We start from the raw sequence: 14,229 nt of genomic DNA, 5'->3' as shown, positions 1-14,229 counted from the left end.
ATAAATGGAATGACACTTTATGTTTTCGAAATATCACGCCAAGAGGCAGAAGGTACAGCAATAACAATAATGGCCCAAGAATAGATCCCTGTGCCACACCCCAAAGCAGAGGGGCCACAGAGGATGAAGCCAACCCCTACTTAACACAAAAACTCCTGTTCGAAAAACATGACTTTATCCACAAGCGTGCCAAGCCAGAAATTCTCACATAGTGCTGTGAGCGGGAGATCAGCAAGTCTTTATCGACTCTGTTGAAAGCAGCGGTCAGGTCCAATAAGACGAGCACTGCATATTTACTAGGGATGGGTATCGTTTAGGTTTCATCCGATACTGGTGCCAAACCGGTACTTTTGAAACGGTGTCGGTGCTTAAACGGTGCTCAAACCAGTGCTTAAAGAATGGAGAACATAAACTTTGTCCAAAAACCGCTTATCTTTTTATTTTAAGCCGTCTCTTTTTTTCTGCAAAATGATAACTAAGTTAGCCCTTTCTGTTGATACAACATACCTCCTTTGGTTGGAACCTGTGCTTAAACAATGAAAAACACAAATGTTGTCCTAAAAGCTCTCATATTTAGCTGTTTGTTTATTTATTTCTTTGCAAAAAGATAATCATATTAGCCTTCTCTGGAGCTATACGGCTAAGCTACTCACAAAGAGAAGAACGGCTGCTGCTGCCATCATCATCCGTCATCATTTCTGCTACACTGGCAGGGTTAGGGGCCAGGACTCTCCTCTTCGGGTTCTTGGGGGATGTTGCTAACTCCGGGTCCGATAACAGGCACCACACCAACAGTCGATGTGCTCGGTGTGAGGTCTCACAGCAAGCTATCAAATACGATTCATTTCTCGGCTTTAAAAAAACGCTATGCGTCACCAGGTTCGTCATCAGATTCGAGGTGTTACCTCCTTAGCACAGTATCACCTTAAAGCACTTGTTGCAGGCTGCTAAGTTTGCATCTTTTGCTGTGAAGTACAGCCAGACTTTTGACCGCTTCACCTTGGGCATTTTTAATCTGTAGCTCTGCTCTAAAAGAACATATGTACCTGGGCCCGCCTACTATCCTTGAAAAGGTAAAATGATTGGCTTGAATTCAAAGTGTATGACATCTCAGGAATAAAAAATCACCGAAATAAAGCACCGAAATGTGCGCTGCTTTTTGGTCTAGTTACTACCATTAATGTCAGGATACCGGTATCCATCCCTAATATTTACCACAGCCTGTCGCTACCAGAATGTCATTCATAACTTTTATGAGGGCTGTCTCCGTACTGTGAAATGACTTAAAGCCAGACTGAAAGATTTCAGACAATTGAGAGTCATTCAGATAGTCCATCAACTGAATATAGATAATCCTTTCCAGGATCTTACTCAGAAAGGGAAGCTTAGAGATAGGTCTAAAATTTGACATGACTGAACTGCCTGGTTTCTTAAGTAGGGGATGTATAACTGCATGCTTAAACTCGCTAGGTATTTCACCAGTCAAAAGACTGGTATTGATAATGTTCAAAATGTGTGGTTCAATGGTGGGAAATACCTATTTGAGAAAGCACGGAGGAACAACATCATTCGGAGAACCACACGGTTTAGCATTTAACACAAGTGTCTCTAAATCAGGTAGTGCAATTGGTAGAAAAGCAGAAAACAGACATGAGCAAGAAAGATGCATGACCGGGTGAGCAATAGACAGAGTCGGAGGTCTCAAGCTAGCAAACTTGTCCACAAAAAAATGAATAAAATGATTGCACATAACCTCAGAAGACTGCACAAAAACATGGGCTTCAATATCAAGAACATGGGCTTCGATATTAAGTACAGAATTTTTAGTGTTATACAAAACATGAGGGTTATGCAAGCTAGCAGCAATAAGTTGAGAAAAATAGGAGTGCTTGGCGGCCTTTATTGCTCTCTGATAAACTTTCCAGCTAGTCTTCTGAGCTTCCAGACATACATACACGAGTCCTTTTTTCATCATCTTTCACATCTTCTACATTCTTTTCTAATGGCTCGGGTAGAATCAGTTATCCAAAGACTAGCCTTGGGCTTGCACTGTCTGAAACTTAAAGGAGCAACAACATCAAGGATAAATTTACGAGCAGAATCCAAATAAGAAAGTAATCCATCTGAGATGGACAACTCAGGAGGATAGGACAGTATCTTGGCAGTATCTGAGCCAAAAGCACGATAGCATCGAACAGGTACAGCCTGTTTAACAATAGGATTAAAAAGAACACTGTCACATAAAATAGGCATATGGTCAGAGAATACGGCATCCTCGACAAGTACGTTACGGACAGATAAACCATGTGATAAAACCAAGTCCAATGTGTGACCACGTTCTTGAGTGGCACCTTTAACAGACTGAACAAAATTAAAAGAGTCCACTAGATCCAGAAAGTCCTTGGCTAAGGGCTTCCCCGGGCAACAGATATGTATATTAAAATCACTGAGCAGAAGGATCTGGTCATACAGTTATGCACGGTTATGCACGGTATGCAGCGGAGGCAAGTGGCCCAGTTAACACAAACAGAGTTCGAAACTGGTGTGTTGATGGGGATAGCTGCTTAAAGTTAAGATGTGCCTTAAAAACAACAGCTAGCCCTCTTCCGCAACCAGAAACTTCAGAAAGGGCGCTTAACTCACCGGATGGAATCCAGGTTTCAGTCAGACAAAGAAAATCCAGCGCATAGGAAGAGAAAAATTCCTTCAAAATGAAGGTCTTAATCACCACAGATCTCGCATTAATTAAACCCAACCTAAGGGGAACTGGGTCGGGAGCTTCCGAGGTAGTAACAACCAGATCCACCGATCGGAGGTTTGTTCGGTCCACTCCATGCCAGCACAGATGCCGAAGAGGAGGGGATTTGGCATAACTCTTCTCGAAAGATCTAACAACAGGAACCAACCAGGTGGCAGGCAATGGCACCAAGAGTCGCGGACAGAATCGACGAATGAAGCAAAGCTCATGGGGAAAATATGAAAACTGGATTCTCACTTGACAATGCAACCTCCACAGTTACCTCGTCTCCTGCGTCGCTTCAGGTGGCAGAGGTAAAGAATGCCAGTACGGTGGTAAGTCTTTCAAATAGGGAGGCAGGAAGCCTTGGTTGTCACTTCCAAGCCGAGCTAAAACTTGGGTGGATAAACCTATTTCCAATAATGTCTGGCGAATATAAGACAGTGACATGTGGCACAAAATTAACTAAAAACAATAAAACAAAACAGCGCCTGTGTGTTTGGCACGCTGTCTCTCGTTTATCTATCTTGAGAAAATCAAGATGGCGAGTATCGAAACTCCAGGTATTGATACTCAAGGGTTTGAGCTTTCACTCAGAAAGCATCGGGCCAAAGACAAAATAAATCTGGACTTGAGAAAAAATCTGTTCATGAGGTAATTTTTGTTTTTTGGTTAATAACTTTGTTTATGTGTGCAAAGTAAACTCATATAATGACGAAAAACAAAACTAGAGGGTTTGAAACTGCTTTGTTAAAAATGCCTTCCTGTCTTTAACGACACCCGGTAAATATGTTTTTATAAAATGAACTTTCATAGGCGGGCTAATAATTTGTCCTCTTCTGTAGTGTGTATAACTTCTAACATCTGATCTGGTGTAGGATAACATATTTGAGGTATTCATGTCAGCAGTCAGCTGTCGTAGACAATCTTTGATAAATGTAACGTGTTAAACCGTAAATTTAAAAAACCTACCCTTAAGGATACTACAGTTACTAGCTACACTCTGATTTACACATCACACTGATATGTACACATATTCGAGTGGTTCCTAACATGAGCGTAATATTTACATCAGGACTACATCAGGACTAACTGGATGAAAAATCTCAATGATCAATTTCTGTTTCAGTTTCTAGGATTAAAGCTCAATATCTGTGAAGGATCTTTGACCTGTACACAAGGTGTTTGTGGCTGACCTTTGACCTGCAGCTGGATATCTCTCAGTCGCCGTTCTTCTGTCCCATCACTGATGGAGCAGGTGTAGATGCTGCTGTCAGTCTTTGTTGGTTTTGTCAGAGTGAGGCTGAAGTCTCCGGTGTCCAGAGCATCAGGTCTCATCGATGTGCGCTGGCTGTAAAGCTGGTTTTGTCCTCTGAGATCGTCTGTTTCTTCTTGTCTCACATGGACAGATTTGGGATTGAGATCACTGCGAGTCCACATCACTGTGGGATTCTCAGGTATAAACCCCAAGTACTGACAGGGCAGCAGGACATATCTTTCCCCCTCATTCACCTCCACCACAACAGCCAGGGCATGCTGGGAAACTGAGGACACACAAATAAAAACACAAACAAATGCCCATTGATGACATCATTCACAGCTGTAACCCTCTGGAGGCAAAATTCATTCAGGTTAATACTAGGGATGGGTATCGAAAACCGGTTCTTGTTGAGAACCGGTTCCCACTGTTTCAATTCCTTGGAATCGTTTGCCATTTTTGCAAATGTAGAGAGTTGAAAATAGCTTTCTAGTAAAATCTGGTATCAGAAATAAACTGGGGAAAACAGCCCCCCCCCTAAAGGTTTTTGTTATGATTGTATTTGTGTACCTGTCAGTTTACAATGCTATTCTGCATCCAGCCGCTAGAGGGCGCATTACGCGCAGTGGTATCGAGTAGCGTTTTGGGGCACAGAGGAAGAATAAACCTTCCTGTTGTGAAACTGACATCAGCTCAACGTGTGTCCCTTTTTCTATTCTTTATCACAGGTTAGTAAATGCATTTAAATGAATGTATACTGCAGACCTTACAAACAGAGGATGTTGTTTATGTGGGTAATGAGCGCAACTCGCTAAAGAAATGGATTCGTTCTGAGTTGTGTCTGAATTGTGGGTTAAGGCTGCAGGCTAAATGATGCTAATGCTAGCGGACTGGGCTAATGTGGGATACTGAGTGTGTGTGGGGAAGCTAATCTGACCTGTGAGAGACTTCTGGACTGTGAACTCTTAATGTATTATGCACTCTGATAAATCGGTTTTATACTATGTTTTATTCTTGTGGTTGATGTTGTGGTTACAAGAACAAGTCTGTGGTTTAATACAAAGACATTTATAGAGTGTTATAAGGAAACTGTTTGATCAATGCTGACTGCACAGTAGTAGTGAACGCTGTTAAAGGAGCATTGCACTTTATATAGTTGTAGGTTGTATAAGAACAGTGAATGTTTGTTTTATGTCAAAGACATTATTTTCTTGTAAAGAGTAAAATAGCTGTATATTAAAAAAACAGAAGTTATATTGTCAGTACAGTGGAAATACATTTCACATAAATAAGTTAGTGCTGAACGAGAATTAAAATGTTTAAAAACGAGTTAATTTTATGATGTTTGTAAATGTAGTTAAAAATGAAGTACAGAGTACACTATTGTGTTTTGTTTATTCTTGTAAAACAAATGTGTTTATTGTGATACATTGTGGATCTGATATTATCAATGGATTTAAGCAACATTTTGTTTATGTTTTGTCAAAGTTGTATTGAGAGATTTATACAGTCTCTAGCTCAGGGAACTGTGGCCATGTATGGTAAACTGGACTGAAACATAAGGCCATTTCTTTGCAGTTAGTATGGTGATACCTGAAGCTGTTCTAAGCTGTTGTGAAGAATAAACCTTCCTGTTGTGAAACTGACATCAGCTCAACGTGTGTCCCTTTTTCTATTCTTTATCACAGCACCACACGTTGTTGAACAGGAAACCAGTTGCCCCTCTGGTCATCATCTTAGGGAGGCAACAATTCTGGGGGCTCGTCCGGGATTAGCGCCATGGCGGTCAGGTGCTAATCAGCCAAGAATTGCGGGATCCATATCCCTCTGATGCACAGCATTAGTAACGATTGACATCAGGTATCCAGACATGGCCTCTCTGCATGACCTACAGTGGGAGATCCAGAACCAGCTTCATCAGCTGACCAGAGCCGCTAACAGGGACCTGCTACATAAACTTGCAGTATTGTGTCAAGAAGAAGAGGTGGAAGATGTTCCCGGTGAGGATGCAACTGAGGTGGAGCTCTTTGACTTTATCGTTGACTTTCTGAGAAGTAAACGACTGAAGAGCCTCGAAGATCAGGGCATGTCTCGTCTGCTTGCATTTCGTGACCTCATTGATGACCTGCAAGCACCCCAGGTAACTGTTGAACTTGGTCATGCATCTGATGAAGGGGATGCTGTTTCTGTATCAGAGACTGAACCAGCAGTAGTAGCATCAGTAATGAATAAGAGAGTCCCAACATCAGTGATTGCTGATCCTGTAACTGGTTTAGTAAAACTGACAGATGTTGCTGCATTGTTACCACATAGAGAATTTAAGATACATGGTGGTCAAATCTCAGACTCAGCTTCTGATTTGAGTTTTAACTGTCTATGTAAACAAATTGATGAAGGTCTGGCTGAGGGGTTCTCAGAAGCTGAGGTCTTAAGAACAGTGCTCAAGGTAATTAAGCCTGGTACCTTTAAAGACATGCTCATGACCAAAGACACCCTGACCCTTGCTGAGTTAAAAAGGTTCCTTAAAGCACACCTTAGGGATAAGAGCAGTACTGAATTGTTCCAGGAACTAAGTAACGCAAAGCAACATGACAAAGAAAGCCCACAACAGTTTATGTATAGACTAACGGGGGTCAAGCAGCGTATAATGTTTGCTTCTAAACAAGGTACAGACTTTCAATATGACAGCAAACTGGTGCAGGGGGTGTTTCTTCATTCACTTTACCAGGGGATGAATGAAAAATGCTCATACATCAGACGAGATCTTCAACCACATATTTCAGACATGAATGTGACTGACGACTTTATACTCGAGGTGATCACAAGATCACTGAGGGAGGACACCGAGAGGAAAACCAGGTTGGGACAGGTATGCAAACAAAAAGCAATCAGTATCAATACAGCCCAGCTGGACAGTGACAAACAGAATGCCATTCAAGTGCAGGCAGAGGTGCAGGCCAATCGCAGTGCTATACAGGAGTTAACAGCCCAAGTGTCATCTTTGGCCAAAAGTTTGGAGAAAGCCATCACACCGGTAGTGAATGTGGCAACAGAAAATGCTTACAACCCTTTGCCACACGTAAAACAGTCAGCTAAGCCTGAAGTTAAAGGGAAATGTCACCAATGTGTATCCCAAGGAAATGACATCTGCTCACACTGCTTCCGATGTGGAAAAGAGGGACACAGAGCTATTGGCTGCTTACAAAAGGGAACTCTGTCGGGAAACCGGGTGAGGTCGCTGGGGAGGGACCACCAGTGACCTTGGAGAAAGCAGAGTCCCCAATCCCAGAGAAGCTGCACTCCAAAGAGAAAATTCCATCTTCAACCAGGACCTCCAGATCGTGTCAAGTGTCCAAAAGGGAGCGTGTTGCTCAGCTGATTGGGGGTAGGTGTATGGTAACTTGTTATCTAGATGGGGTCAAACTTCAAATGTTGTTGGATAGTGGGGCCCAAGTAAGTATTGTGGAGAAATCTTGGGTGCAAAAAGCCTTGCCAAATGTGACAATTAGGCCACTGGAAAGCCTACTCTCAGATCACCCACTCAAAGTCACTGCAGCTAATGGGACAGATGTGCCGTTTGAAGGATGGATAGAAGTTTTTCTTGAGATCACAAGTAGCAGACATGGCTCAGTTGCTATTCATGTTCCCATGCTAGTAAGTCGCGGAGGGCTGAGCAGCCCGCTACTAGGCTTCAATGTGATACAAGAGATGATTGCAGGGAATGGTGATCAAAGAGACGACGGCAACTTAGTGAGTCTCCTTTCAGAAGCCCTGAGAATTCAGAAGAGTAATGCTGAAAGCCTTGTTTCGGTGGTTCACACAAAGCAACCCCTGGAAGAGTCAGAATGTCCAGTATTAAGAGTTGGAAAGAAGGGACTCACCATCCACCGCAGTCAGATCTGTCAGGTGAAATGCCGCATGAGAGCTTTTCCTGGAGGAGGAGTCATGTTGTTTGAGCCGAAAGTAGACTGTCGCTTGCCAGATGGGTTGGAGTTATTTCCTGCGCTCGTTGATGTGCCGGCTGGCGCCTCAAAAATAGTGAGGATACCAATCCAGAATTCAACAAGGCATGATGTTTTTTTACCTCCAAAAGCAGTGTTAGGATTCATTGAAGAAATTGTTGAAAGCACGCCTGTAAACATCCATCCAACTATGCAGGGGCCTGGAGAACCACACAATGACACCCTTCTGTGCGCTACCCAAACAAGTCCAACCAGTGAAGAACAAAGTAATGGGAAGGAAAATGGCCGGGCTGGCAGTGTGGAGGAAAGATGGCATCCAAATGTTGATTTAGATCACCTGCCTGAGCCTGACCAGAGCACGGTACGGCAAATGCTTTATGAGGAATCAGACGTGTTTGCTCGTGATGAAGGAGACATTGGGTGTGTCCCTGGCTTACAGCTCAAAATCAATACGACTGATGACACTCCAGTTCAAAAAAGCTACAATTCCATTCCACGGCCACTGTTTAAGGAGGTAAAGGAGTATATCCAGAATCTCCTAAACAGGGGGTGGATTAGGAAGTCTGTTTCTGCCCATTCCTCACCTGTAGTGTGTGTGCGAAAAAAAGACAACAGTCTTCGCCTGTGTGTTGACTTCCGTGTGCTTAACCGCAAAACCGTTCCAGATCGTCATCCACTCCCACGGATCCAGGATTTGTTGGACAGCCTAGGAGGCAATTCATGGTTCTCCATCTTGGACCAAGGGAGTGCGTACCATCAAGGGTTTGTGAGTGAGGAGTCAAGACCTCTAACTGCCTTTAGCACACCCTGGGGACTCTACGAATGGGTACGAATACCCTTCGGCCTGACGAATGCACCAGCTGCCTTTCAGAGGTGCATGGAGGGAGTGTTAGAGGGCATCAGAGACGAGTGTTGCGTGCCGTATTTGGATGATGTCCTTTGCTATTCCAAAACGTTTGATGAACATGTAGACCATCTAAGACAAGTGTTCCACCGGATGCGACAACACGGTATTAAGCTTCGCCCAGCCAAATGTGAGCTCTTTAAGAAACAAATTCGGTACATCGGGCGAGTGGTGTCAGGAGAAGGGATTCAGATCGATCCAAAGGATTTGGAAGCAGTTCTGGCCCTGAAAGACAAGAAGCCTCGCACAGTTGGAGAGGTCCGGACGTTGCTTGGATTTCTCAGCTACTACCGGTCCTTTATCCAAGACTTTTCACGACTGGCGAGGCCCCTGTTTGAAATTCTCCAAAGCCCAGCTGAGACAGGTCATGCCATTAAGCCTCAGACTGTTAAGGGAAAAAGTCCAGCGACCAAAGGGAACAAGGGGCAACTTCCCTCTCGCTCACCTGTCACTTGGACTACTGAACATCAGAACGTGGTGTCCAGGTTGGTGGACATGTTGACAAACCCCCCCATCCTGGCCTACCCAGATTTTGATCTTCCATTTGTGTTGCACACAGACGCTTCAAACGAAGGTCTGGGAGCTGTATTATACCAACGCCAAAACAACAAACTGCGTGTCATTGGGTACGGCTCCAGGACCTTAACACCTGCAGAGAGGAACTATCATCTGCACTCGGGCAAACTTGAGTTCCTGGCACTTAAATGGGCTATTTGCAACAAGTTCCGGGATTACCTGTATTATGCACCAACTTTCACGGTCTATACCGATAATAACCCCTTGACCTACATCCTGAGTTCAGCAAGACTGAATGCTGTGGGTCACAGATGGGTTGGGGAGTTGGCGGATTTCCATTTTGACATTAAGTATAGACCAGGAAAGAGGAACGCTGATGCCGATATGTTGTCCAGGTATCCCGTGAACCTGCAGCAGCAGATGAATGACCATACAGAGACAGTGTCACCGGAGGTGGTCTCTGCCGTGTGGCAGGGGACAAAATTGGTGCAAAACGATGATGTTCCCTGGGTGGCTGCATTGCAACTAAACGGTGATAATGGAAATGCTATACCACACAATAGTGTTTCAGGCATCATTCCCAGAGATATGAGAGCTGCACAACAAGCAGATCCAGCTATTAAAGAAGTTACTTCTTTGAAACTGAGAGCATGGACTCCAAATGAAAAAGAGAAAAAAACAATGTCTAAACAGACAAGGAGACTGCTCTATGAGTGGAACAAGTTAGAAGTAGAAAAGGGACTACTCTACAGAAAAACAATCCAAAACCGACAACTGGTCCTCCCTGAACAGCTCAAATCAGTGGTACTGAAAAGCTTACATGACGACATGGGGCATGTAGGTTCTGAAAAGGTGATACATCTTGCCCGAGAACGGTTCTATTGGCCGTACATGCAGCAAGATGTGGAAGAATACGTGACAAAAAAATGCCAGTGTATTAAACAGAAGCACCCCAATATCCAGCAGAGAGCTCCAATGGGATCCCTCACCACCAGTGCACCTTTTGAGTTGGTCTCTATTGACTATTTGCACTTGGAGCCAAGCAAAGGAGGATGTGAGTATATCCTTGTCCTCGTTGATCACTTCACGCGCTTTGCGCAGGCATACCCAACGAGAAACAAATCAGGAAAGACAGCTGCTGAAAAGATATTTCAGGACTTTATTCCTCGCTTTGGGTATCCAGAGAAGTTGCATCATGACCAAGGACGTGAGTTTGAAAACAGCCTGTTCCAAAGACTGCAAGAACTATCAGGAATTGCACACTCACGCACCACTCCTTATCATCCTCAGTGCAATCCAGTGGAGCGATTAAATCGTACACTTCTCCAAATGCTGCGCACCCTACAAGAAGAGAAAAAGAGTGAATGGAAAGATCATCTGCCTCAGATCGTGCATGCCTACAATTGCACAAGGCATGACGCAACAGGGTACTCTCCATTTTTTCTCTTGTATGGCAGGGCTCCACGGCTACCAGTTGACCTACTTTTTCACCAAGGGAAAGACACTGAGGCACAAAACCACCAAACGTTTGTTCAAAAGTGGGCTGAGAGGATGCGAGTCGCTTACCAAATAGCTGCAAATAACAGCCGACAGTCCTCAGCCAAAAGCAAAAAGCAGTACGACAGACATGTAAGAGGTACCACTCTCCAGCCAGGTGACAGAGTACTGGTGAAAAATTTGTCAGAGAGAGGAGGGCCAGGAAAACTGCGCGCCTATTGGGAGAAGGTAGTACATCGCGTGGTGGAGAGACTGGGAGATGGACCAGTCTATAAGGTACAGCCAGAGAGAGGTAGTAAAGCCATGCGGGTTCTTCATAGAAACCTCCTACTACCAGTAAACGACTTACCTTTTGAGGAAGAACTTCCTGTGGAAGAAAAGACAAAAGCAAAAAGGCAAAGACAACCTGTAAGAGATGTCAATGAAACAGCGACAAGTAGCTCTGATGAGGAAGATAGTTATACCTACCACCATGGCCTCCGGAGCAAGATTCCATGCTACAGACTCGTGAACCCTCAACAACAAGGACCTGCCATGCAACAGGAGCACCCTCAGCAACAGGAAACTGTCATTCCGAAGCAGAATCCTCAAAGCGAGCCCAAGCTACGTGCGACAGCGAGAGAGTTCTGTCCACTTGACAGGCCAGAATATGGGGGAGAGCAAGATGTTGTAGAGGCTGAGGAGTTAGCAGAAAAAGACATGGAGGAAAGGGATGGAGAAAATAGAGAAAATGACTTTGTAAGGAGGTCACAGAGGAGGGGGAGACCAGCAGAAAGACTCACGTACAACGCACTGGGTCAGCCATCATACTGTCACTGGAGGGCAGATATGAACACCCTTTCGGCTAGGCAACCCTGGATGTGGACACACAGCGTCCCATCATTCTTTCACCCCATCTATTCCCAGCCGTACTACCACAATGACTTCACACTCATACACTGATGGGTCCACACATGAAGAAACAAATGTCAGGAGACATTCTTTTAAGTGGGGGAGAGTGTAGAGAGTTGAAAATAGCTTTCTAGTAAAATCTGGTATCAGAAATAAACTGGGGAAAACAGCCCCCCCCTGAAGGTTTTTGTTATGATTGTATTTGTGTACCTGTCAGTTTACAATGCTATTCTGCATCCAGCCGCTAGAGGGCGCATTACGCGCAGTGGTATCGAGTAGCGTTTTGGGGCACAGAGGAAGAATAAACCTTCCTGTTGTGAAACTGACATCAGCTCAACGTGTGTCCCTTTTTCTATTCTTTATCACAGGTTAGTAAATGCATTTAAATGAATGTATACTGCAGACCTTACAAACAGAGGATGTTGTTTATGTGGGTAATGAGCGCAACTCGCTAAAGAAATGGATTCGTTCTGAGTTGTGTCTGAATTGTGGGTTAAGGCTGCAGGCTAAATGATGCTAATGCTAGCGGACTGGGCTAATGTGGGATACTGAGTGTGTGTGGGGAAGCTAATCTGACCTGTGAGAGACTTCTGGACTGTGAACTCTTAATGTATTATGTACTCTGATAAATCGGTTTTATACTATGTTTTATTCTTGTGGTTGATGTTGTGGTTACAAGAACAAGTCTGTGGTTTAATACAAAGACATTTATAGAGTGTTATAAGGAAACTGTTTGATCAATGCTGACTGCACAGTAGTAGTGAACGCTGTTAAAGGAGCATTGCACTTTATATAGTTGTAGGTTGTATAAGAACAGTGAATGTTTGTTTTATGTCAAAGACATTATTTTCTTGTAAAGAGTAAAATAGCTGTATATTAAAAAAACAGAAGTTATATTGTCAGTACAGTGGAAATACATTTCACATAAATAAGTTAGTGCTGAACGAGAATTAAAATGTTTAAAAACGAGTTAATTTTATGATGTTTGTAAATGTAGTTAAAAATGAAGTACAGAGTACACTATTGTGTTTTGTTTATTCTTGTAAAACAAATGTGTTTATTGTGATACATTGTGGATCTGATATTATCAATGGATTTAAGCAACATTTTGTTTATGTTTTGTCAAAGTTGTATTGAGAGATTTATACAGTCTCTAGCTCAGGGAACTGTGGCCATGTATGGTAAACTGGACTGAAACATAAGGCCATTTCTTTGCAGTTAGTATGGTGATACCTGAAGCTGTTCTAAGCTGTTGTGAAGAATAAACCTTCCTGTTGTGAAACTGACATCAGCTCAACGTGTGTCCCTTTTTCTATTCTTTATCACAGCACCACACGTTGTTGAACAGGAAACCAGTTGCCCCTCTGGTCATCATCTTAGGGAGGCAACACAAACGATTCCCTTATCGATTCCAGTCGCCCCGAATGACATCACCACGTTGCGGAGCGTCATTTACCTGGCAGGAAACATGGCGGCTCAAACGCTCAAAAGTTTGTTTATACTTTACGAGAACGGATGACAACAGGGCAACTTGCAATACTTGCAAAGTAGGTATTTCACTTAAGGGAGGAAACACTACGAATCTGCAAAAGCATTTGCTCACAAAACACGCGCGATCTGCTTTATTACAAAACCTGCCATTACTGTGCATTTAGGTGACCGTGATGAGAGAGACAGAGTCTGGCTGGCTCAGATGCTGGCAGTTCTCGCTGCAGTCTACCGGTAGCGTCTCCTTTCAGGCCAGGATAGACGAATGTCACCGAGCAGTGACTAAGTTTGTGGTCAAAGCCTTGCACCCATTTGTCACAGCAGATGCCCCCGATTTTCGGTAAGTGAAGGTGTTTAATTGTAGGCAGGGACATTACTGGATATTCTTGTGTAATTGCTACAGAATAATTTATGTTATAGTACAGAAGAATATTTATTTTATTATTTTACATTTGCTTTTTTTTTCCTGGGGACCCTGTGACACCCCATTGAAGGCTGGTTCTCTTGAGATTGCACTGTTGGGTTTGTAACGCCATATTACTCCTAAATTTCTATCTTGTTCAAAGAGAAGCTATAAAACAAAGTTCTAAGCTAATCGACCTTAGTGTTCTCCTTTTTCAAAAGAATCGATAAGAGAATCGATAAAGGATCGAATCGTTAAACTGAATCCAAAATGGAATCGGAATTGTTAAAATCTTATCAATACCCATCCCTAGTTAATACTGTGTAATGGTACATTATTAGTGTATATTGATTACATAGATTCATAGTAACTGATGACAATTCTAACACTTTAACATCAACAGCTAGTTAATTTACATAATGTGAGTAATAAAAACTTCTCATCTCCAGGGTTGCGCAGTAAATAATTAAGTAAACTTTTCAGCTATCTGGACTTGAGTACTTTTTTGTGACTCCTTTTTACTTTTACTCCCTACAATTTTAAACAAATATCTGAACTTTCTACTCCTTACAT

At 43.2% G+C, this 14,229-nt stretch overlaps 1 protein-coding gene across 1 annotated transcript in view; it reads right to left on the bottom strand.

The window, feature by feature from the left end:
* LOC135932639 (uncharacterized) overlaps positions 1-14,229 on the bottom strand; it is a 38,968-nt gene that overhangs the window by 16,653 nt on the left and 8,086 nt on the right. Inside the window, exon 2 of the mRNA XM_065470143.1 lies at positions 3,934-4,281. Within this exon, the coding sequence (XP_065326215.1) occupies positions 3,934-4,281 (348 nt within the window). The remainder of the gene's footprint in view (positions 1-3,933; positions 4,282-14,229) is intronic.

The sequence above is a fragment of the Pelmatolapia mariae genome, linkage group LG3_W, assembly GCF_036321145.2.
Source record: "Pelmatolapia mariae isolate MD_Pm_ZW linkage group LG3_W, Pm_UMD_F_2, whole genome shotgun sequence".
Classification (NCBI taxonomy): domain Eukaryota; kingdom Metazoa; phylum Chordata; class Actinopteri; order Cichliformes; family Cichlidae; genus Pelmatolapia; species Pelmatolapia mariae.
This window is presented reverse-complemented; position numbering and strand designations above follow the sequence as displayed.